Source organism: Eleginops maclovinus, chromosome 22 (genome assembly GCF_036324505.1).
Source record: "Eleginops maclovinus isolate JMC-PN-2008 ecotype Puerto Natales chromosome 22, JC_Emac_rtc_rv5, whole genome shotgun sequence".
NCBI lineage: Eukaryota > Metazoa > Chordata > Actinopteri > Perciformes > Eleginopidae > Eleginops > Eleginops maclovinus.
Genome location: NC_086370.1, coordinates 23055230 through 23081102, shown reverse-complemented (window position 1 = coordinate 23081102; position 25873 = coordinate 23055230). Strand labels below are relative to the sequence as shown.

Here is a 25873-nt window from a genome sequence, read left to right as displayed (position 1 = left end):
TACCAACCCCCCCCCCCTACTGTACTTCACACTCATATCCCTGAGCCTCATCACCACCCTGAGTATCAAAGGAAGGACACAGGAAGTAGTGCCTCTTGGCAGCCGCCGCACTTATAGTCTTATAATAGAAGACCTTCATCACCGCCTCACTTTGTCCTCTGACGATTGTTCCACACACACACACACACACACCAGTCACCTCGTAATAATACCTCTGTGATATATTGTTACTCAGGGGAAGAGATGGGGAGGGAGGGAGGGAGGGAGGAGGGAGGGAGGAGGGGGCGTCTGGACATCTGTCACTGCGGGCCTCTCGGCCTCCATGTTGAATTATCAAACAGAGGGCATCGTGAGCTGAGGCAGATTAAGTGGTGTGGACTGAAGCAGCAGCAAGAGCAAAACAATCTAAATATTATTGTGAAATATATCTTTATTCATGAGCGGCCATATGTACGCAGAGACACACAGGCACGTGGTTTGATTACCCTAATATTACTACAAGTGTTTAAATATGGCAGCAGCAAATAGTGAAGACAGGGCACATTTTTGGGGTGTAGTAGGTTGTTTCAAGAGAAATTCCAGTATTTTTAAACTAGGTTTTACACTCTTATTTGATCCTTCTTGAATCCTATTATTATTGTTTATTTTTAATTATGATAATTATATTTTGTATTATTTTTTGTGTTTATTTAAATAATTAACAGCGTTATTAATTCAAGTTTTTTGTATTTATTATTTTCAGTTGTATTATTTTATATATATATATAATAAATACCTAATATATATATATTGTTTTAATTGTAAATATTATTAATTACTATTATTTTAACCCATATATATATATATTTTAATTCGTAAAATATTTCAAACTGTTGGCTTATATCGTCTTTTTTAATTATAGGTAAAGAACTGTTTTATTGTTTGTAGTATTATCAAGTTATACATTATATTTCTATTATTATTATTTGTTTTATTTTCAGGGTGGGTAATACCTTTTTTCTATTATTATTAGGGACTTTGCAGAGTGACATCCATCAGGACATAACCCTGAGCCTGTTGCAGGAAATAATCCCCTTAATCCCTCCGGTTGTCTTTTCCTAAATACCAGCAGAGATATGAAGAACTTCCCCTGAATATAAATCCAACATTCCGGTGAGTTGAAGTTGTGTTAAGATGTCATAAAAAGGCTGTGTTGGTGTATAAGGTGCAACACGACACACTGTTCATGTCAGGAAGGTAAACTATAGTGTGTAAAGTAAAGGGCATGAGAAATATGTTTATTTCTGACTGATTAGAAACGTCAGGCGACTCTCCGATAATCCGTTTTGCTCCGCGCTGAGTTCACCATAATTTAATCTGTTGGCCTCATTGGGTTTTTTTTTTTAAAGCAGCCTGTAATTACTCCGTATCAGAGCTGCAGCATTAACCGCTCACTGGCCTGGTTTAAGACACAAAGAGTTTTAAATGCTTTAAATAAAGAAGACCGTGTGCAAACCCAACACAAACACACCTTTTTTCTTGTGTAAAGCATGAAGGAATTATCTCATAAACCCCGCAGGCTGCAGCCCGGGGGACCCGAGCGGTCAGCGAGCCTCGTATTAAGTACCTTTATTAATATTTTTCTTTGGAAATTCAAAGAGCTCAGTGAAGAGCAGGGGCGTCCTGTTAATGTTTGTCTTTTAATATTAACTTCCTGCCAAAATCAGATGTTTTCTTGGGTGTTGTTTCCAAGATAACAGAGCTGCACCGGCAGGACAGTAATCCCAAATCCAAGTTTGTCTGTCAGAGAGAAGATTTTACAGGTGGCCTTAAAAGGTTTCCCACAACTCCTTCACACCTAAGATAACTCAAACAAATAACGTGCTCCCATTGGATGATCAGTTTGTGCACACAAGTTTATCAACTCTCTGGCCTCCTTCACATGTGTGTACATCTGACAAAAGAAGAAGAAACTACAGTACAATCATCAGCAGCACTTTGGAGTTATGGTTCATACGTAAAATGTTGCTCAAGAAAACACGTGAAACAATCGTGAGTATTGCATTCCTGGTCATGGTGGAGGGGAGTGGGGGCCGACCGGTAGCAAACGGGCTGCAACGAACCAAACTCTGCCATCAGGAGAAGAGGAAAGTGCTGCAGCTTGTGAGCCGAGTGCAGATATAAAAACACGTGAAGAAACATCTGCAGCAGCTCTTCAACACATGCAGCATCCAGAGGACATTCAGCAGCTTGAGGAAACATGAGCAGAGTTTACTGAAAGCTGCAGAAACCAAACGCTGCAAGAAGCTCCAACACAACGGAGACCAGGGGACACTAACGAGAGACGCACACAGCTGGAGACCAGGGGACACTAAAGACAGACGCACACAGCTGGAGACCAGGGGACACTAAAGACAGACGCACACAGCTGGAGACCAGGGGACACTAAAGAGAGACGCACACAGCTGGGACCGGAGCGCTCGGTGACGTTCAGGATCATAAAGCTGGGCCATTATTTTTTGGGCCTGTCATCAACATGACCAACAACTAGGGGTAAAATATTGGCAGTGACATCAGGAGTCATGTGATCACATCGTTAGAATAAGACCAGAAAACATTTCAGGAGAACAACAACAGAGACAGAGACAGCTTTATGACCCTGAACGTCACCCAGCGCTCCCAGCAGTGTGTGTCTCTCTTTAGTGTCCCCTGGTCTCCAGCAGTGTGTGTCTCTCTTTAGTGTCCCCTGGTCTCTGTTGCGTTTGGTTTCAGCAGCTTTTAGTAAACGCTGCTCATGTTTCCTCAAGTGGCTGAAGCTGCATGTGTTTGGCACATTTGTGTTTTTATATTTGGATCCTATGCGCTCCTAAGGTATGTTTTCTGGGTCGTTGAAGCACGTTGGCACCGGTCGGCCCCCTGGAGGAGGTGGTTGGCTTTACATGGTTGTGCCCGGGTCGTAATTGTCATACAATCAATGAAATAAAAGGCAAATAAAATGCAAAGCTCTCAATATAACATAAAGAACATTGGTGTGTGTGTTTTCCCACTTGTACTGTATATAAAAGTATACAAAAAATTCAAAATATACTGTACTTTTAAAATAATGTAGTTTCACATTTAATAATTGTTCTTAAACCAGTCCTTAAAATGGTATAAAATGTGTTTTTTTTAAATGAACGTTCCTACTTTAACATGCCGACTCTAACATGGGCTCACACGCCTCAGTGTTCTCGCTGGGCTCCTTCAGGGCCTCGTCCTTAATGTCAGACTTCAGCTCGTCCTGTGTCTGTATCGAGTACTGCGCCTTCACGTTAAACACGTCCCAGCGCTCCGGGATCAGGTCCTTGTTGAAGAGCACGGAGAACAGGTAGGAGAACAGCAGGATGGACGCCACGGCGGACAGCATGCAGATGGTCCGCACCGGGGCGCCCTGGATGTAGACTCCGTCCACCATGCTGCCCCCCGGGAACTTGATGAGGGCGGGGATCTTGAGCAGGGGCTCGCCGCTCAGCACCCGCAGCAGCATGCCTATGAAGCAGCCCAGCACGGCGCCGTAACCGTTGGAGACGCTGAAGAAGAGCACGCACACGAGCTGCGGCAGCATCAGGGTGTAGGTGAGGTCGGAGCGCAGCAGCCAGATCATCAGCACGCTGTTGTCCAGGAAGGTGAGCGAGGTGCCGGCCAGACCCACCACCACCACGGAGATCCGGATCACCCACTGGATCTCCCGCTCCGATGCCTGGGGGGGACCGGGGGAGAACCGGGGGGGATCAGGTATTAATACAAACTTTCAGCTATCCTCCTCCTCTTCCTCCTCATACTCTTCCTCTTTCTCCCCATCCTCCTTTTCCTCCTCCAACTCCTCTTCCTCTCGCTACTCTTCCTCCTCCTCCTAATCCTCTTCCTCCTCTTCTTCCTACCCCTCTTCCCCCTCCGCCTCCTCTTCTATTCTTCCTCCTCCTATTGTTCTTCCTCCTCATCCTGCTCCCCCCCCCCCTATTCTTCTTCCTCCTCCTCCTCTCACTACTCTTCCTCCTCCTCCTCCTCCTCCTCCCCCTCCTCCTCACCTGTGGTCTGATGATGTTCCTGTAGATGTTTGCAGTGAAGATGGAGGCGGCAGACAGGAGGGCGGAGTCAGTCGATGACATCACGGCGGCGGCCACCGCCCCGATGCCCACGATGGAGATGTAGGTGGGGGTGAGGTGCTGCAGGACGATGGGCAGCACCAGCCCCGTCTCCCCCCGCAGGACCGGAGAGGGAGAGCCATATGACGTCATGTTCCAGTCTGAGGACACGGACACACACACACACACACACACACACACACACACACACACACACACACACACACACACACACACACACACAGTAGGAACTCAGTTAATTCAGGCTAAATTCCCCTCAGTGTGTGCACCTCACTCAGCTCAGTGGCGATGAGGAAGAGCAGGATGATACTGCATCTTTTTTTGCATCTTTTCTCATTTAATTCTGTTATTTAGATAAAGTGTTTGTTGAATATCATTTAGCAGAGGATGATTCAAACATCTCACACCCGGCACTGCACCAGGTTTCATTTGATTGAGTCAGTTATGTTAAGAACTCTTCATACCTTCACTGACCTTAAGTTTAGGTATGAAGAGTTCAGGTCCTTTATTATTTATTTAGTATCATTAATAAACTTTGTGATTGATAAAACACCAAAAACCAAACTCAAGATTTAATAAAACAATAAAATAATAATAACAAACTGTATTTAAAGAGCGCTTTTAAGGTACTCAAAAACACTCCAATTCATAAAGACATGTAACTGATTCCTACTTGTGGACGCAGCGACGGCTCCCAGCAGGATGGGGGGGATGCCGAGCGTCGGGACGATGAAGGCGGCGGCGAAGCAGGTGATCTTGGCCGTGGACGAGGAGGCGGCTGACAGCGTCCTCTGGTGGAAGTTCTGGAGACCCAGGTTGCCCAAACCCTTGGAGAGAGACGAGGAAGAAAGAGACAAAGAGGAAGAGGAAGAAGAAGACGTTCTTTATTAAAGAAAAACCTCTGGGGGAAAGACGGAGGACCGACAGTCGAGGGGGAAGGAAACAAAACCAGAGGTGAGTTTGATGAAGAGAAAAATCCTCACTATTTGTTTTGTTACACGGCTCATATGAATACTCCATTCTGATTGGTCAATTAGGACATTCTGGAGGTTCTTAATTTTCACTAGCAGACCGTTGCTAAGGAGAACAGACTGTTGCTGGGGAGGATTAAGGCACCATGTGCTGTCATATCAATCTGCAGAAAGAAGACCGGTCAATTCAACGTCAGCTGTGGACAACAAACCATAGTTTCCTCCATCAAGAAGTAAACACTAAAGGGAACAGCAGAAGAAGACAGACAGGAAGCAAACACTAAAGGGAACAGCAGAAGAAGACAGACAGGAAGTAAACACTAAAGGGAACAGCAGAAGAAGACAGACAGGAAGTAAACACTAAAGGGAACAGCAGAAGAAGACAGGCAGGAAGTAAACACTAAAGGGAACAGCAGAAGAAGACAGACAGGAAGTAAACACTAAAGGGAACAGCAGAAGAAGACAGACAGGAAGTAAACACTAAAGGGAACAGCAGAAGAAGACAAGACAGGAAGCAAACACTAAAGGGAACAGCAGAAGAAGACAGACAGGAAGTAAACACTAAAGGGAACAGCAGAAGAAGACAGGCAGGAAGTAAACACTAAAGGGAACAGCAGAAGACAAGACGGGAAGCAAACACTAAAGGGAACAGCAGAAGAAGACAGACAGGAAGTAAACACTAAAGGGAACAGCAGAAGAAGACAGACAGGAAGTAAACACTAAAGGGAACAGCAGAAGAAGACAGACAGGAAGTAAACACTAAAGGGAACAGCAGAAGAAGAAGACAAACAGGAAGTAAACACTAAAGGGAACAGCAGAAGAAGACAGACAGGAAGTAAACACTAAAGGGAACAGCAGAAGAACACAGACAGGAAGTAAACACTAAAGTGAACAGCAGAAGAAGAGACAGGAAGTCGTCTTATATCATACAAATCAAGCAAGACTGGAACTGGAACAGAAAATGTAAAATGGACTGAGAGCTGCTTTAGGTTTTTGGAAATCCTTTGGGATTTAAAAAGGCTCAATTTAATCTTATCTTAAATAATGAGAGGCCCAAACGGGGGGCTTCTTCTTGTTCTTTTCCCAGGACCGATGGGAGCTTATTAACAGATTTAGCTAAACTTTTTTACAGAGTCATGTTTAGTCCTGCAAAACTTGAGCCAGATTTAAAACTCCCGACTATTTTATGTGGAGGAATTCACATTTCTGCAGGTTCTGAGCAAACATGACCCCAAGGAACATGTTTGAGTTACACCTGCAGTGCGGTCCGCCTCGTTGCACAACAGCGATCACAGGCTATTGAGATAAAGGGAGATATAATCTGTGAAAAAGCTCAATTGGATCCCGTCCAGTTCAATCTGAAACTTGATGTGCTGCCCATAATGTGATAAAGCAGCGGGGCAGAGGACATCCTTGGACAAACCTAAAACCAGCGTCACCTTTAACACACATAGGAACAAAGGTAGCCATTTCAATCTAGAGTTGCTGAATGTGATCATAAACTACGATATTTATTAATAGTCTAGGTAAGCTTTCTAAAACTGTATATGAGGGCTGGCATGTTGGGCTGCATACAAATACTCTGGCACTTGCCCAAGATCTGTAGAGAAGCTACCAGCAGAGATTGATAGAAGAGAAACTGTAGCAGGAGGGCTATGGAGGTACAACTTAGAGAGGTCCTATTGTACTTTTGGGGGTTTGCCCTTTGTGTTCTATAGGTTTTAGTGCATGTAAATGGTCAACAAATGCTAAAATCCCAAAGTTCCAGAACATGGTGACAACGCTAAGGAACGCTCACGCTCTTATGGCTAGCATTCCGATACATTGCACATAATAGGCTAAGGGGCGGGACATCTCTAAGCTGGTTGACCAATCACAACAGAGCCGGCCAGCTAACCAATCAGAGCAGACTGGGCTCTGGTTTCAGACAGAGGGTGAAAAGAGGTGATGCAGCACAGGCAGTATGAGAAACATAAAGAGCTTTGTGAACATTAAAGCATGGAGACATGGAGACATGTCCCAGGAGAGACACTCAAGGACTATTTTTAGTAGCACCTTGAGGCTCCAAGACATGGATGCTGAGCAGGTGAAAAGTCACCAGCTTGTCACAGGATATCAAGCAAAACCTCATTTCAAAACTGAACCTGGATACCTTGCACGAAATCTGAGTTTGGTATCAAAGTCTATCATCCATTGCAACTGCATTTTTCCCGAACCAGTGAACAAGAGCTGGGCCGAGCTGCCCTGCACACCACACCTTACAATTGATGAAGGCAAGACAAGCGTTCCTTTTACACAGTAATTTCAAGGGCTGTTGCTTCGAGGGAACAGCTGATTACCCGACCTACACTGAGGGTGTTCTGTCCTCAGTGTAAAACAAAATAGAGAAATGTTCCAGTTACCAAACCACAGTCGAGCAGAGCTGTAAAAATGCAGTCAAAACACGGCGTAAGAACAGTATGCAAGTCCTGAAGAAGAGGTATCATACAAAAATGAGAACACATTTGTTACTACATCGCCTTTTGCATGAGTGGTGCAGGAATGAGTCCTAAAACCAGGGAATGAGTTACCTTAAATAAGGTCTGTGGTTAACACAAGCTTAAAGCATTTTAACGTTTGGTTCTACAACATATAATACGTCAGTAAATACCCCACTGGTGGATTTAACAAAGGCCGTTGCTAACAATTGTGTAAACGAGACGACTAAACGTCATCACGCCCAACATTAGCCGCCTTTAGCTTAGCGGTGGTGACGTGAAGTCTGTGCTGTAGTTCCTTTATAGCCTAAAGTTAGCTTTTTACTTCAGAAATCATAAAGTGGTGTTAATATGTTGAGATTATCCAGCTGAATAAAGCGTGCAAGCATCCTGAACATTTGTTTGACACAGAGGTCATTTTCTGCAACTCACTCACAACTCACACAACGGAGAAATCCCAGGCTTTTTTCGAGGGAGTGATGCTCACTTCCGATTCGCCCACATAAAATGCACCCTCCCTGCACCGCTCTGATGAGTCTCTCATGAAAAGCCCCCCCGTCTTACCAGAAGTAGAAAGTTATCGATCCACCTCCAGGCTCTGTCGGCCTCCAGAGTTCCCACCCACGGGTTCTGGTAGGTGTAGTTGTAGGCGGTTTCCGTGATGTCTGTGACTGCGGGGCCCGTCAGAGCGAAGGGGACGCACAGCCACTGAGGAGAGAGAGAGACCCTCGTGTAAGACCACCAATAACAAACTAAAAAGAGTACTTTATTTATCCCAGAGGAAATGTTGAATATTTTAGGATAAAACACAGTAAAGGTAAAGTGAATGTGTTCAAAATATATTTTATAAAATGTGTTTTATATAAAGCAGGTGTATTACTATATACACAGTGGTTTATCTGTCTTAATAAGCTCTTCATTCTGCACAGTTTACGAGGGTTTTGCCGCCGATGGTGAAGTGAAGTTAATCCTAAAATAACACGGCTATTTCTTCCTCACTCAATTCAGCCAAATGGTTTATTTATTTACTTGTACTTCAGTGTTTGGGGAGACAGCTGGCATCTATAGAAGCATGCATAATGCAGATGATGGTACCTGCATAGCTTGCCAGTCTTGTCTAATGTACCGTTACCACATAAACACAGACATATTCTCACACACACACACACACAGTATCCAAACTGAGCCATCTCACAGTTGTCCTGAGACGATGTTTAAACAACAAAGGGACTTACTCCAAAATAACACGGTCTGAAATGAATGAAACCCTCCTTCAAAGCTGGAAAATTCACAAAATGCAGACTTTAAAACAAGGAGGCTCAAGCTGCTTACATAAGGAGAATATCAAATAAACGTTTTGCCGTTGGATAATGGGATAATACTTTGTTAGAACCTTCCATAACTGCAGGAAAATGGAGAAGTGAAGTGACTCAGTAAATCCTTATTATCCCCAAGTATTTACCCAAAATTGGCTGACATAATCCTCCATAAGCTACAGCTCATACCAGACCAAATAAGGCTGTGGCAGCAGAACCCCAGAGTGTGATAAAGAGAACAGGGATCCGTTCTACCGCTGTGTTCTCATGCAGTGTGTCGAAACTCAAACACCAAGTTAAACCGCATCCTATTAGGACAGAGGTTTGGTAAGTTTGACCATTAACTGTCAAACAAGCCCTAAAACCTGGTAATGAGTCAGCAGCTTCCTACTTCCTGTTCCCTGGCCCGGAAGTCAGTGGTTTGTATAAAAAAAGGTTGCTAACATGTGCGTAAATGAGACGCTTAAACTTCATCATGCACAACGTTAGCCTCCTTTAGCTTAGCGGTGGTGAGGTGAAGTCATGTGACCGTGCTGTAGTTCCTTTATAGCCCAACATTAGCCTCCTTTAGCTTAGCGGTGGAGACGTGAAGTCATGTGACCGTGCTGTAGTTCCTTTATAGCCCAACATTAGCCTCCTTTAGCTTAGCGGTGGTGATGTGAAGTCATGTGACCGTGCTGTAGTTCCTTTATAGTCCAACATTAGCCTCCTTTAGCTTAGCGGTGGAGACGTGAAGTCATGTGACCGTGCTGTAGTTCCTTTATAGCCCAACATTAGCCTCCTTTAGCTTAGCGGTGGTGACGTGAAGTCATGTGACCGTGCTGTAGTTCCTTTATAGCCCAACATTAGCCTCCTTTAGCTTAGCGGTGGTGACGTGAAGTCATGTGACCGTGCTGTAGTTCCTTTATAGCCCAACATTAGCCGCCTTTAGCTTAGCGGTGGTGAAGTCATGTGACCGTGCTGTAGTTCCTTTATAGCCCAACATTAGCCTCCTTTAGCTTAGCGGTGGTGAAGTCATGTGACCGTGCTGTAGTTCCTTTATAGCCCAACATTAGCCGCCTTTACCTTAGCGGTGGTGAAGTCATGTGACCGTGCTGTAGTTGCTTTATAGCCTAACGTTAGCTTTATACTTAGAAAAGATCATTTCCTGCAATAATCCACAATCACATGGAGCAATCCAATGCTTTTAGTCCAGGGAACCAGGGAGATGCCAACTCCCTGGTCAGCATAGCAGGTTGATAGCTTCGTTCTTTCCAAAGTTTAAAAATACCCCTTCAAACTCCTCCAGCGCACCAACATTAACACGTGTCTCTTTTAATCTGACCACAAATAGAAATGTTAAAATGACAGTGGTTTGACGGGTAATTGAGCACTGTCACTCTTTCCTGGTGAGCAGCAGAACATGTACAGTGGAGCGGGGGGAGGGGAGACATCAAGGAGTGCACTAAACCCCGCCTAAAACCTCAAATTGATGTTTTTAAGTATTCTGTACAGACATGCGAGACACAACATGTTAATTACTGAGTTTAAAAGCTCTTGTTGGGCCTATTTTTAAACTTTAAACAGAGCTTAAATATCCGTTTCCTTTCTCTCCAGCCTTTATTCTGAACCTGGCTGAGCGCCTCGCAGCTTTAGCTCGGAATTTAACATCGACTGGTTTCTGTATATTCGTCTACATCATGTCCTCAAATGTTGACCTGTCCCTTTTATGCTTCCCTGACCTCCAGGGAATGAGAGGAGCAGCAGGAACTCACCAGGCTGATGAAAATGAGGACGAGCTGGATGATGTCGGTGTACGCCACAGAGTACAGCCCCCCCATCAGGGTGTAGGTGATGGCCACGGCTGCAGAGATCCAGATGCTCACAGTGTAGGACAAATTCAGGATCACACTCATGGTAACACCTGGAGAATGCACACACACTTTAGTGTTTACTGATCCAGAAAAGGGAAGTGTTTCATTACAGCAGCATGTTTAAAAAGCATTGCATATTGAAGTTGAGTTGAGTTGACTTAAAAATGGGATAACATTCAATAAAGGAATTGTATTAAACATAAATAAAATAAACAAAAAAGAAAAGAGTTCACTAAATTAAATTAAATGACTGATCATTATTTTTCAATACATAGAATAACGTACTAACTAAGTATAAAGACATATATCAAATCAAATCACCACAATGAACTATAAATATGTATAATACAATACAAGAATAAAGTTAAACATATATTAAATAAACTAAAGTAAAAATAATTAATACAAATGACAAAAATAAATTAAAAAATAGTGAAACTCAAAATATGAACATTAAATAAAACAAATATAAAATGTACTTTCATTTAAAACAATTACATTTAAATTAATAGTTAACAAATTAAAATAAATAAAATACAAGATATATACAATAGGTTGGAACACACTGTAATAGACCAACTTACTGCTGACACCAAATATATGGTTTGATATGCTATTAAACACCAACAGTTTTTGAGGTTTTGACTGACACGAGGAGAGTTATTGATAATTAAAATGTGTGGATGAAGTATTCCTTTAAGATAAGGTAAGATATACTTTAATAATATTTATATATTTTGTCAAGTGTGTAGAGTCAGAGGATAAGCTTTAAACCCTGTTTTTTATCCACCGGCTTAACAGAAATACAGCTGTGTGGTTCACAGGTGCGTTTCCCTGCTGTTATTTCAAACCTGAAAGGAATCTTTATCTCTACAAGGTCTTTTAAGGACCAGCGATACAGGACTTGACTTATCCTAGTTTAAACAGTTTGCAAAGGGAAGGTTCTTATTTCTGACGTTCACACCATCCGGCCTTTCAATGCTATAGTCTCTTATCAATTCATCCGATAAACACTTCTTAAAGGGGCCCTACCCTGCTGATGTTCAGGTGTGTATCAGTATGTAGCGTCTCTACTTTAAAGAGTCCTCTCCTGCTGATGTTCAGGTGTATATCAGTATGTAGCGTCTCTACTTTAAAGAGTCCTCTCCTGCTGATGTTCAGGTGTATATCAGTATGTAGAGTCTCTACTTTAAAGAGTCCTCTCCTGCTGATGTTCAGGTGTATATCAGTATGTAGAGTCTCTACTTTAAAGAGTTCTCTCCTGCTGATGTTCAGGTGTATATCAGTATGTAGAGTCTGTACTTTAAAGAGTCCTCTCCTGCTGATGTTCAGGTGTATATCAGTATGTAGAGTCTCTACTTTAAAGAGTCCTCTCCTGCTGATGTTCAGGTGTATATCAGTATGTAGTGTCTCTACTTTAAAGAGTCCTCTCCTGCTGATGTTCAGGTGTATATCAGTATGTAGTGTCTCTACTTTAAAGAGTCCTCTCCTGCTGATGTTCAGGTGTATATCAGTATGTAGTGTCTCTACTTTAAAGAGTCCTCTCCTGCTGATGTTCAGGTGTATATCAGTATGTAGAGTCTCTACTTTAAAGAGTCCTCTCCTGCTGATGTTCAGGTGTATATCAGTATGTAGAGTCTCTACTTTAAAGAGTCCTCTCCTGCTGATGTTCAGGTGTATATCAGTATGTAGAGTCTCTACTTTAAAGAGTCCTCTCCTGCTGATGTTCAGGTGTATATCAGTATGTAGCGTCTCTACTTTAAAGAGTCCTCTCTTGCTGATGTTCAGGTGTATATCAGTATGTAGAGTCTCTACTTTAAAGAGTCCTCTCCTGCTGATGTTCAGGTGTATATCAGTATGTAGTGTCTCTACTTTAAAGAGTCCTCTCCTGCTGATGTTCAGGTGTATATCAGTATGTAGAGTCTCTACTTTAAAGAGTCCTCTCCTGCTGATGTTCAGGTGTATATCAGTATGTAGAGTCTCTACTTTAAAGAGTCCTCTCCTGCTGATGTTCAGGTGTATATCAGTATGTAGAGTCTCTACTTTAAAGAGTCCTCTGCTGATGTTCAGGTGTATATCAGTATGTAGTGTCTCTACTTTAAAGAGTCCTCTCCTGCTGATGTTCAGGTGTATATCAGTATGTAGTGTCTCTACTTTAAAGAGTCCTCTGCTGATGTTCAGGTGTATATCAGTATGTAGAGTCTCTACTTTAAAGAGTCCTCTCCTGCTGATGTTCAGGTGTATATCAGTATGTAGCGTCTCTACTTTAAAGAGTCCTCTGCTGATGTTCAGGTGTGTATCAGTATGTAGCGTCTCTACTTTAAAGAGTCCTCTGCTGATGTTCAGGTGTGTATCAGTATGTAGCGTCTCTACTTTAAAGAGTCCTCTGCTGATGTTCAGGTGTATATCAGTATGTAGAGTCTCTACTTTAAAGAGTCCTCTCCTGCTGATGTTCAGGTGTGTATCAGTATGTAGAGTCTCTACTTTAAAGAGTCCTCTCCTGCTGATGTTCAGGTGTATATCAGTATGTAGTGTCTCTACTTTAAAGAGTCCTCTGCTGATGTTCAGGTGTATATCAGTATGTAGTGTCTCTACTTTAAAGAGTCCTCTCCTGCTGATGTTCAGGTGTGTATCAGTATGTAGAGTCTCTACTTTAAAGAGTCCTCTCCTGCTGATGTTCAGGTGTATATCAGTATGTAGAGTCTCTACTTTAAAGAGTCCTCTCCTGCTGATGTTCAGGTGTATATCAGTATGTAGCGTCTCTACTTTAAAGAGTCCTCTGCTGATGTTCAGGTGTGTTTCAGGCTTCAAAGGGCCTCTTTAATATCTGTTAATTTATTGAAAGTGTGATATTTAATAACCTAATTGTGTTTATTCCTGATGTCATGCAGCTTGACTTGCTATTTGATTATGAGGAAGCATTTTGTTCATACGGCCGTTGGTGTGATTCAAGATCTCGTCACACCCCATGATGGAGTTATTTCAGACCGTGCATACAATTAGAGACAGGCTTGTGTTTCACTCAACACCTCGGCAGAGAGCGGCGATCAACAGCTGCTCCGCTGCCAGGGTCAACAACACAAGTATCACATGCATCACACCCACACACAGAAACATTCTTACCTAATCCTATGAGTGTTCCTGTTACCCACATAATCTCTGATATGAGTGAGGCCAGAGACAGAGCGGCCGTCGGTACTTTTCCATATTTGATCTGGAACGGGTCCATCATGGTCACGTATTTATTGTCTCTCATCGGCTCGGCGAAGAAGAGGCCTCCTGAGAAGACGGCAAAGACAAAGAACACACATTCAGATGCGAAATAAAGAGTAGGAACATTTAAAATCCCAATTCCTTTATTGGATTACGATTACAGCTCTCCACTTTTTGTATAGTATCTGTCATATTTGATTAGATATGTACTCGCATCATTTTATTTTACGGACAACTTTAAAGCTGATGTTTGTCTCTGTAGTTGCCGAATGATTTAAGGCACATCTTTAGGTTTCAGAAAATGTGTAAGAATAGGGTAATTGTTTTATACCAAAATGCAGATTTTCCATAAAGGCTACCATCTGTTTATTTCTGTTTTATTTTGAAAGGTGCCCCCCCCTGCTTCCTGTCTCTGTGAAAGAATTCACTAAATTAAATGAAATAATTGATGTATTATTTTAATAACTTAAAAAAATAAATATAAAGACATTTATAAAATCAACTAAAATTACTACAATGAATAAATAAATTCAAATACGTACAATACAAAGAATAAAGTTCAACATATGTTAAATAAAATAAAAATCAACACATGAATAAAAAATACTTAAATAAATAAAATAATATTCGTATTTAAAATAAAATACAAAAAAGTAAAACAAATCTTAAATTAACTTCAGTAAAATAAATACATTTAAAAAAACAAAATTGTATATATATATAAACATAAATATAATTATATATATAAATATATATATTTATATATATAAATATTTATATAAATATTTATATATATATATTTATATATATAAATATATGTATATAAATATATATTTATATATATATATTTATATATATAAATATATATATATAAATATATATATATATATAAAAATATAAATATAAATATATATATAAATATATATACATATATTTATATATATATATATATATTTATATATATATTTTTATATATATATATATAAATATATAAATATAATTATATTTATATATATATTTATGCCATGCAAGGCAGATTATATCCCTTCACAGAACTAAAGTGTACCTTTAAAAAAAGTGTAAACTGGTGATGGTCATCACGTTTCATAGAATCAGAATTGAACTTTATGAAATAAAAAAGGCAAATATTTTTTGTATTAAATAAAAAGACATTCTTGAAACCAATCCTGGAAACTCACCACACAGGAGGAATGTGACAAACCCTAACCCCTACCACTAAATACATCTGTTATTACCGCCATATTTAATAATAATTACTGCCATTTATCTTTCCTTTGTTCTGCGAGCTGAAGCTGCTGCTCCTCACAGAGAGGAGAGAGGAGAAGCTGTGTGGATTACTTTAGATTGTGGATGAGGGTACATGCCCCCATTTTTTCGTTATTATAAAGAAAGACAGGGTATCCGACATGGACGTTTGAAGAGTAGTTCTACCGCAAAGTTATTCTCCCTGGAGACTTGCACCAACATGCCGTAATCCTGATCAAAACTGTTTCTGTTCTTCGCCATTTCCAGTCAAACCACGCATCATTCAACATTTCGGCCTTCAAATAAAAGTGGGCTTCAAAATGAAAGTTTGACTTTTTTCCGTGATTTCTTTTTCACTGCGTACCTGCAACCCACTCAAAATGGGACCACCACCCACCAGTTGAGAACCACTGATCTGGAGAATCAAACAGCTCCTATCATGGCTGCCACTGAGGGACTCCGTTAGGAACCTTCCTAAGACAGACTGACTATTCGACCCGACCTAAGACGTTCTTCTCCCCGCTCCTTTGGGCTACAAAAACTGCTAGGTATTCTTCTCTCTATGTTTATGACTGCAGCATTTATACCAAAGCAAACTCCTCATGCTGTATGTGTTCTTGGTAATAAAACCCATCCTGATTCTGAAGTGGCAGAGCAGGTTAAAAAGCCAAGCAGAGATAAGAAGGAAGCAGAGAACACATTAGTGATAAAACAGAGATGCATAAGTACAGAAACACGGCTGAAAAATGCAATTTAAGGAACACTAAGTGACATAAATGGCAGGTCCATCACTCCCAAAGCCTGGTTATTGGTCATTCAAATGTATATAGTTCAACATCCAGCTTTGATTTAGTCCCCAGATCTCTAACTTTAAGCAACCCTCTTTATTTCCCTGTTAAGCTATTTTCCCTTTAATTCCCCCTCAGGAGTTTCACAGGAAGCATTTAGCAGAAGTGGTTAGCCACTTACAAGATGATCCATCGCATCTCGTGATCTACCCTGATGGTAAATGATGACCTAAATAATGAAACGCACTACACACACGCTCTCCTTCTCCCGTGATGGAAGACTTTTATTCCATAAAGCACTAAATCGCTTCTTATAATAACCATAGCTATAGGACGCGTATACTGCAGAGGCAATCAGAGAAAGAGCCCCGTCATTGTGAGCAGGTTTCAGCGCAGGGTTAACAGGATAAATCTCCCCCTTTTTCATCATGTGACTTTCATGTGGAGGAGGAATGCTGCTTTCCTCGGCTAATCTCCAGACTTGTAGCGACGCTGCGTTTCCATTGAGACGGCTCCTGATGCACCTCAGGAGCCGTAAAGGTGCTAAATGTTTCTGATTTAGGGGAACGAATCCCCGTATATCAGTATGTAGAGTCTCTACTTTAAAGAGTCCTCTCCTCCTGATGTTCAGGTGTATATCAGTATGTAGAGTCTCTACTTTAAAGAGTCCTCTCCTGCTGATGTTCAGGTGTATATCAGTATGTAGTGTCTCTACTTTAAAGAGTCCTCTCCTGCTGATGTTCAGGTGTATATCAGTATGTAGAGTCTCTACTTTAAAGAGTCCTCTCCTGCTGATGTTCAGGTGTATATCAGTATGTAGAGTCTCTACTTTAAAGAGTCCTCTCCTGCTGATGTTCAGGTGTATATCAGTATGTAGTGTCTCTACTTTAAAGAGTCCTCTCCTGCTGATGTTCAGGTGTATATCAGTATGTAGAGTCTCTACTTTAAAGAGTCCTCTCCTGCTGATGTTCAGGTGTATATCAGTATGTAGAGTCTCTACTTTAAAGAGTCCTCTCCTGCTGATGTTCAGGTGTATATCAGTATGTAGTGTCTCTACTTTAAAGAGTCCTCTCCTGCTGATCTTCAGGTGTATATCAGTATGTAGAGTCTCTACTTTAAAGAGTCCTCTCCTGCTGATGTTCAGGTGTATATCAGTATGTAGAGTCTCTACTTTAAAGAGTCCTCTCCTGCTGATGTTCAGGTGTATATCAGTATGTAGTGTCTCTACTTTAAAGAGTCCTCTCCTGCTGATGTTCAGGTGTATATCAGTATGTAGAGTCTCTACTTTAAAGAGTCCTCTCCTGCTGATGTTCAGGTGTATATCAGTATGTAGAGTCTCTACTTTAAAGAGTCCTCTCCTGCTGATGTTCAGGTGTATATCAGTATGTAGTGTCTCTACTTTAAAGAGTCCTCTCCTGCTGATCTTCAGGTGTGTATCAGTATGTCCCGCCCCCTTAGCCTATCACATACGATGTGTTGGAAGCGCTAGCCAATAGAAGTGTTTAAAACAGTGATGTCACCATGTCCAGGAACACAGGGATTTTAGCCTCTTGTTGAACATTTACATTCACAAAATAAACTTTAAACACACAACAGGAAAGGGAAACCCCCTACACAGCACAACAGGGCCTCTTTAATAAGTGGTTTCCTACATTTCCCAGGAGACCTTTCAGCAGTTCCCAGGAACTCTGTAAACAGGACAGTGGAGAGTGAGTAGTTCAGATTTTACTGAAGATAACGCTGCCTGCTCAGTCCAATAACAAACAGAGATTAAAACTACTGTAAAGCCTTCTGGATGTCCTAAACACGAACAACAACACGCCGATTCTGATGTATTACCTTTCTAACAATGACTGAAAGCCTGTCAGGATTTAGCCGTTAAAGCAGAGTTCAGCCAAGTGTGACGGCATGAGCCTGAGATGTGCTAGATCTCCACAGTACAGAAAATACACCCTTTTTTTATTTAAGGAACAATGTAAAATTAGACGTGAGTGTAGGAGTAGAAGAGCAGAAGTGTTCTGCAGTGGTGGACAGCAGGGAAGTGCATTTATCCAGAATCATTTTCCATGTATGTTACTCTGAACCTACATTTTAAAGGCAGTATTGGACTTTTTACTACATTTATCTGACAGCTTTAGTTACTCTACAGGTACTGAACAGTAAATAAAACATATGATTATAGGTTCAAATATCCAGCTGCAGTATATAAAGTTAGCTCTGACTTTAGCGAATCATAATCCACTCATTTAATATGATATATGCAAGGCTACTCTGCACAAGTACTTTTAAATGTGTACTTTAAGTATGTTTGGATGCTTATTATTTTGTACTTAAGTCAGTTTTTGTTCGCAATACCCTCACTTGCAACAGACAATTTTAAAGTATACTTTTATGTAAGTAAGCTGAGGTAGGGTTAAGGTAGGGTAGGGTCCCTAATGTACGTAACGAAGGTCAGAAAAAAGAGCAAAATCAGTTTTGTTTTCATCTATTATGTTGAGCAGTCTTCTGTTTTTTCATTCTCTATTTGCCTTTCTTAGACCAGGTTTGCAGGCTGGTCTTATAGCAGAACCTGAGGGCAGTCATTTCCCTACAGAGATGCAAACTCCTCTCTAATTTGCAAGTGGGGGCAATACCTATTTTCCATATTGAAATGTTGCTATACGGCAAAGAATCAAACCCTCATGTATATAATGTATGAATCCAGATGTGTTTTTTAGAGTTATAATCCTTATCTTACCGAGTAATGACGGGTTCCTGTCACCTGTCCCTGTCTAGAGGAGTGATTGAAGACCGCAGTGTTGGACTTGACCCCCATTAGGAAAGATCTGAGGTATTCCCGACTTGAGTTATGCTTCCGACAGAGGACGTTTTCCCAGAGGTCACTTGTCAGGAAATATAAAGGTCGTTTAAAGAGGGTATATTAGCCCAGTCTGCTCTGATTGGTTAGCTGGTTGTTAATGATCGACCTGCCAAGAGATGTCCCCGCCCCCTTAGCCTATCACGTGCAATGTGTTGGAGCGCAAGCCAAAAGAAGCGTGAGTGTTCAGGAGAGAAGTCACCATGTTCAGGAACTTTCTGATTTGATCCTTTGCAGACCGTTTACATGCACACAAACTCACCACAGGAAAAGGGAAAAGATTAATAGGGCCTCTTTGAACCAACAGCTGCTGCAGCGCTTCCCTGATAAGCACAGCGTGCCCACACAGAGTTTACATTTTTACCCGGCGAGATGGGAGATAAGCATCCCAGAATAATCCCTTATCCTCTCTGTGTGGTGAGTGTGGTGAGTGTAATGAGCGCTGCCGCCTCTTGGGGCCACTGGTTCCCTCCTCACACTGTAACAGGAAAATGAAACCTCACCTATGATGAAGCACATGGTGGCTGCGATGGGCATCACCGCCCAGATCAGTCCCATGGAGGGGTTATAAACGGCCTCGGCTGTGCCCACGATGAAGCCCCCTCCGACCCACGTAGCTGTTTGCACACAAACACAGTCACATACGGGCAGAGGACACACTCACAGGACGTTACTGTGTCCCTGTAACCTGAGAGCAGGAACCCTGCAGTGTAGTGTAGCTCAGGTGATTAAATCTAAATGAGAATTTACTGTAAATTTAATGAGCAATTACTTTAACACAATCCGTCATGACAGCAAGTGATTTGTGAGGAGGGCAGGCGTTATTACACAACACGGCATGCTTTACAAAATACATCGAATTCCTCTTTTATTTTACTTGTTTAAACCACATTAACTTCAAACCATTTATTTAAAATAATTAATAATAATAATTAATAATATTAATAATAGTAATAATAATAATATTGTCTATTTAAATAATATTATTAATATTCTTGTTTGTATTAATAATAATTTGCTGTACGTTTAATGTCTTTTAAACAGCCCATCATGGCAGGGATTGAGAGGCATTATCGCCCAACATGCTCCTGTCATGCGTGAGGATACATACAATAAAGAAAATCTATTTCCTCTTTTATTGTACCCTGACTCAGCTGCTTCAAGCTACTCTAACTTCTTGATTTCAACCCGGTTTTCTATTGTTCACGGATCAATAGTGAACATTTATGTAACAGCTCTCGGTCAGACACTGTGTTCCGTTAACATGAATTACCCGCTATGATAAAAATGGTGCATGCCATGTGCTCTGTATGTTCTATTGGATTAATCCACATAACACTCAACAGGGGGGGGGGGGGGGGTGTCGATGTGCTGAACAATGGGAATGACAGTCTCGCCATATGCCTTTTATTTTAAATAGCTTTTATAACAGGGCTATTTAAATTTCATTTAGCTACGTTTTCATCTGTCCGGGTCTTTGAATGCCCCACATATACCAACGCTAAATCCCCGTATGCGTACTTGGTATTTAACCGGTCCTGGTTTCTGATGAAGAAACACCTGAGGCAGATCATTTTTGGGGAGGGGGGGGTTCAGATTAAAAAAAGGCACGGGTTTTTTTTCCCGGTACTCGCCTGTCATGGTGAAGATGCCGACCACCAGGTTGATGCCCCGGTTCCCCAGCAGAGCCATCTCCGTTTTATCCCCCTGGCCCTTCTTGGCCTCCCGCTTGGACTTGAAGGAAGCCCAGATCCCGATCCCGAGAACCAGCAGGTAGAAGAACATCATGACGGCCACGCCGGGGATGTTGACAGCCATGGTGAGGCTGCAGGATGCCGACTGAAAGAGAGACCGTGTACCCGGCTGCAGGAGGAAACAACACATCCCTCCCCCCACCTCCCCCCCTCCCCTGCGTGTGGAGGAAATGCTCGGAGGCGCGCGGCGGTGGAGCGCGGTACTGCAGCAGTCGCCCTTCAAGGTGAAACCAGAATCTGAGGATGACGTCACGGGCACTACGTCCATTTACACACAGTGTGTGTTGGTGAAACACAATCGAGCACCGGGAGAGGGTTGCGTAATGAGCACGGTGGGGAGGGGTACTCTACAAGATGTAATCCATGAGGTAGAGGTATTTTATTAAAGAAAGTACCACAGGATAGAGACATTTTTAGAGGTGAATGGTGCACTTTACTCCACTGCATTATTTAATCCCTTTAGTTGCTAGGCAGATTAGGATTAATGATGGTAAATATAATCAGCCCTTAAATGAGACTTTAGTTCACCTGCAGTAAATCCAGCAGCTACCCTGCAGTATACAAAGCCATTCAAACTAGCTGCACCTTTACCAGCTCTGAGAACACTTACATGATCAATCATTATAAAACATATCAGAGATATTATTCTGAAATGGACCAATCAGACAATGACTACTTTTACTGTCGCTACTTTAAGTACATTTAGAGGAGAGTACTTTCTACTTTCACTGGAGGAACATTTAGAATACTTTTACTGTGACAGAGTATTCCTACACTCTGGTACTTCTACTTTACTCAAGTACAAGACCTGAGTACTTCTACTTTACTCAAGTACAAGATCTGAGTACTTCTACTTTACTCAAGTACAAGATCTGAGTACTTCTACTTTACTCAAGTACAAGACCTGAGTACTTCTACTTTACTCAAGTACAAGACCTGAGTACTTCTACTTTACTCAAGTACAAGACCTGAGTACTTCTACTTTACTCAAGTACAATATCTGAGTACTTCTACTTTACTCAAGAACAAGACCTGAGTACTTCTACTTTATTCAAGTACAAGACCTGAGTACTTCTACTTTACTCAAGTACAAGACCTGAGTACTTCTACTTTATTCAAGTACAAGATCTGAGTACTTCTACTTTACTCAAGTACAAGACCTGAGTACTTCTACTTTACTCAAGTACAAGACCTGAGTACTTCTACTTTACTCAAGTACAAGACCTGAGTACTTCTACTTTACTCAAGTACAAGACCTGAGTACTTCTACTTTACTCAAGTACAAGATCTGAGTACTTCTACTTTACTCAAGAACAAGACCTGAGTACTTCTACTTTACTCAAGTACAAGACCTGAGTACTTCTACTTTACTCAAGTACAAGACCTGAGTACTTTACTTTACTCAAGTACAAGATCTGAGTACTTCTACTTTACTCAAGTACAAGATCTGAGTACTTCTACTTTACTCAAGTACAAGATCTGAGTACTTCTACTGTTACTGAAAGTACTTGCTCAATACACAACAAAATGTGAATATAGAAACAGTAGTGGTTTGGAAATGCTGCTAATCTTAATGATCAGAAGCACAGACTGTATTTGTGTGTGTTCACCTACTGCATGAAGAAGAATTGAAATAAATATAAACCATGAAGTTGATTCCTTCAGTACGTCTACCTCTGATATATCCGTCTGTATTTTAAAGGTATTGTAACACGGTTATCCTGCTAGTAATATCCATTTTTTAGGATACTTAATGTGGTTATGTAATGAAATACAGCTTCCTGTTTCTGTCCCCTGATTACAACATCTCCCTACCCACTGTGCCTGCAGTGAAACCTATACAGTATGTTGATATGCAGCATGTCAGCTGTAAATATGTAATTTAATTAAGTGTTCTTATTATTTTTAGTGCCTGCAGATATCCTTCACAGGGGATGAAAGCTGCGTCTCTTTCTTTAATTATAGCTCGTATCGTTGATGTTACCCAGCATGCGCTGCTGCTGCCTCAATTTAAAAAGCATTAACAGACGAAACTAGAGCCCACTTTTATTTTGAAGCGGCCGCAAGAAACGCTGTGTATTTGTCACCAAGGTTAGAGACGGATGGGATGGGGGGGGCTCATTAAAATGGCATCAACAGAAGAATCCCGTAGACGGTAACCTGCTGCAAAGAGGTGCTAATTAACAACAAAAGGCCCTTAAATAGTGTCCCTTAGTTAAGTTAAGGTCATCTGAGCTTTCAACAGCATGTAAGGAAATCAATCAGCAGATGGTATTCGCTCTGTTGGCAGAGGGAGGGAGGATCATATCCTTCCCTATATACATTCACAGGTTATCATGTTCCAGATATTCCACATGAGGACAAATTTTCCACTAATGAGGGAAAGTCAAGGGGTCGGCAAGAGACGGGTTAGGACTAATTATTATTTAATGTATTTATGCAATATTATGTCAAAGCAAGGAAAGTAGATTTTGGATTTGACAGTGAGGTTACCTTAGGAGGACGAGGACCTATCTATAGAGAGATAGAGATATTAAACAATGATAAGACAAATGCATTATTATTATTGTTGTTGTTTATAAAAACAACAACAATAATAATAAAAACAACAACAAAAATAAAAACAACAACAATAATAATAATAATAATTATATATATATACACTTAACAAAAAAGGTAAATATATCAATAAATGAAATAAAATAAAAATAATAATGATAATAATAATAATATTAATAATAATAATAATAATAATAATAATAATATTAATATTAATAATAACAATAATACATTTTAAAAAATCATTCCCAGGCTGAAATGATGCCTTACTAAAGAAAAAAGTAAATGAAGCAATAATAATAAAAATGTAATAATAATAATAATAATAATAATAATAATGATAATAATAATAATAATAATAATAATAATAATAATGATAATAATAATAATAATAATAATAATAATAATAATGATAATAATAATAAAAAATAATAACAATAATAATGATAATAATAATAATAAAAATAATAACAATAATAATAATAATGATAATAATAATAATAAAAATAATAATAATAATAATATTAATAATAATAATAATAATGATAATAATAATAATAATAATAATAATAATAACAATAATAATAATGATAATAATAATAATAATAATAATAATAATAATGATAATAATAATAATGATAATATTAATAATAATAATAATAATGATAATAATAATAATATTAATAATAACAATAATAATAACAATAATAATAATAATAATAATAATAATAATAATAATAATGATAATAATAATAAAAATAATAACAATAATAATAATAATGATAATAATAATAATAAAAATAATAACAATAATAATAATAATGATAATAATAATAATAAAAATAATAATAATAATAATAATAATAATATTAATAATAATAATAATAATAATAATAATAATAATATTAATAATAATAATAATGATAATAATATTATAGTCATAAAGCAAATAGTCATAATAATAATAATAAAACTACAAATACATTGTAATCATAACAATAATCATAATGACAGTAAAATAACTAGTAAGAAGGTTTTATTTATAGAGTGCTTTGAGTTGAATGAGTTAGCATGAGTTACTATGAACCCAGAAAACAACAAGGCTATTAATACAATCTGAACGTTTTCATGTTTGGCTCACACACTGTTTGCATTGCGATTTACAAGGGCTTCTATTTCAGTCCCAGTGTGTGTGTGTCAGTCCCAGTGTGTGTGTCAGTCCCAGTGTGTGTGTGTCAGTCCAGTGTGTGTGTCAGTCCCAGTGTGTGTGTGTGTGTCAGTCCCAGTGTGTGTGTCAGTCCAGTGTGTGTGTGTCAGTCCCAGTGTGTGTGTCAGTCCCAGTGTGTGTGTCAGTCCCAGTGTGTGTGTGTCAGTCCCAGTGTGTGTGTCAGTCCCAGTGTGTGTGTCAGTCCCCAGTGTGTGTGTCACTTCAACTGAAGAGACATATACTCCATAGTCCATTATAGAACTATAGGAACGAAGGGAAGGCATTTTAATACACTGAGTTATTTATAGAACAGATTAAAAGGGAAGATATTGGCCATGTAACAAATAACAAAGAAATAATGATAATAATAAAAACAAAACAACAACAATAATAACAACAACAACAACAACAATAATAATAATAATAATAATAATAATAATGATAATAATAATAATAGCCTGTTATTTCAAAATATCAAAACATTTGTATTGACCAACAAAATTATGAATAAATAATAATAATACTTAAAATATGAACAGTAAAAAATATCACTTACATACAGTTTAAACAATAATAATAAATAACACAAACAATGATAAAAAACTACAACATATATATATATATAATATAATAATAATATATATAATAATAATAATATAATTATAGAAAATAAATAAATAATACATAATTTGCATTCATTAAAAGAAATAAAATAATAATAAATCAACAAATAAAATCTTTGAATCCAAAATGTAACAATAAATACAAATAAAATTAATTACACAAAAACCAAAACATATAAATAATATAAAAAATAATAATAATACAAAATGTAAAACATGAAATCTTATTTACATACAAATAAAAAAACTAAGCAAAAATGTAATGATAAATACAAAATAAAAACAAAAAATCTAATTTAACATAAACAAAAACAAGCCTACAGTTAGACAATGCGTCAGCTTTGAGGTTTTCCTCTGGGAGGTCATTCCATTTCTGAGGGCCCTAACAGTGACCCTCGACCCCTGACACTGTGACCCGGAGAACAGCAACTAATAACCCACCGGAGGATCTAACGTAGCATTCAGGCTCACAGGATGTCAGCGGTATTTCCTGGAATCTTTTACACGACCTGGGAGGCAGTAACGTAAACCATAAGAAATATGAAGACAGGGGCCAACAAAGACTCTGCAGGCTCCGCTCTGTTAGCATGTTATTAACACGGGACCCCGGCTGCTTTTCCCATGATGCAAAGCAGCATCCCAGGGTCTTTTCCCAGAAACAGCAGGTTTTGCTCGGTACCCATGAGCACCTGCTGCTCTCAGGTCAGCTTGGCCAGATATTAACACATCGTCTGCATAGAGGGGGAATGAAAGGAGCCGAGGGGGGTTGAAGGTATTTAAGTCTTGTACGTTAGGACCTGAATGTCTCACAGGAAGAGCAGCACCTTTGTTCTCAGGATGTATCTGCTGCAGTAAAAGTCATTCC

At 39.7% G+C, this 25873-nt stretch overlaps 1 protein-coding gene across 3 annotated transcripts; it reads right to left on the bottom strand.

Annotated features, from left to right (window-relative positions):
* Window positions 1-1869: 1869 nt before the first annotated feature.
* LOC134858915 (high-affinity choline transporter 1-like) lies at window positions 1870-20736 on the bottom strand. 3 transcript variants are annotated; one of them, XM_063875136.1, is made up of 8 exons: window positions 20500-20736; window positions 19369-19482; window positions 13865-14020; window positions 10643-10791; window positions 8137-8280; window positions 4798-4951; window positions 4047-4264; window positions 1870-3718 (listed from the first exon to the last, which is right to left on the bottom strand). In XM_063875136.1, exons 1-8 carry the CDS (start codon window positions 20681-20683, stop codon window positions 3167-3169), a joined length of 1671 nt encoding a protein of 556 aa, XP_063731206.1. In that variant the 5' UTR covers window positions 20684-20736; the 3' UTR covers window positions 1870-3166. The 3 variants fall into 3 exon arrangements, with proteins under 3 accessions (XP_063731206.1, XP_063731208.1, XP_063731209.1); XM_063875138.1 differs by lacking the exon at window positions 19369-19482 and having other exon boundaries at window positions 20500-20734; XM_063875139.1 differs by lacking the exons at window positions 19369-19482; window positions 20500-20736 and adding an exon at window positions 18746-18887.
* Between the last annotated feature and the right edge of the window lie 5137 nt (window positions 20737-25873).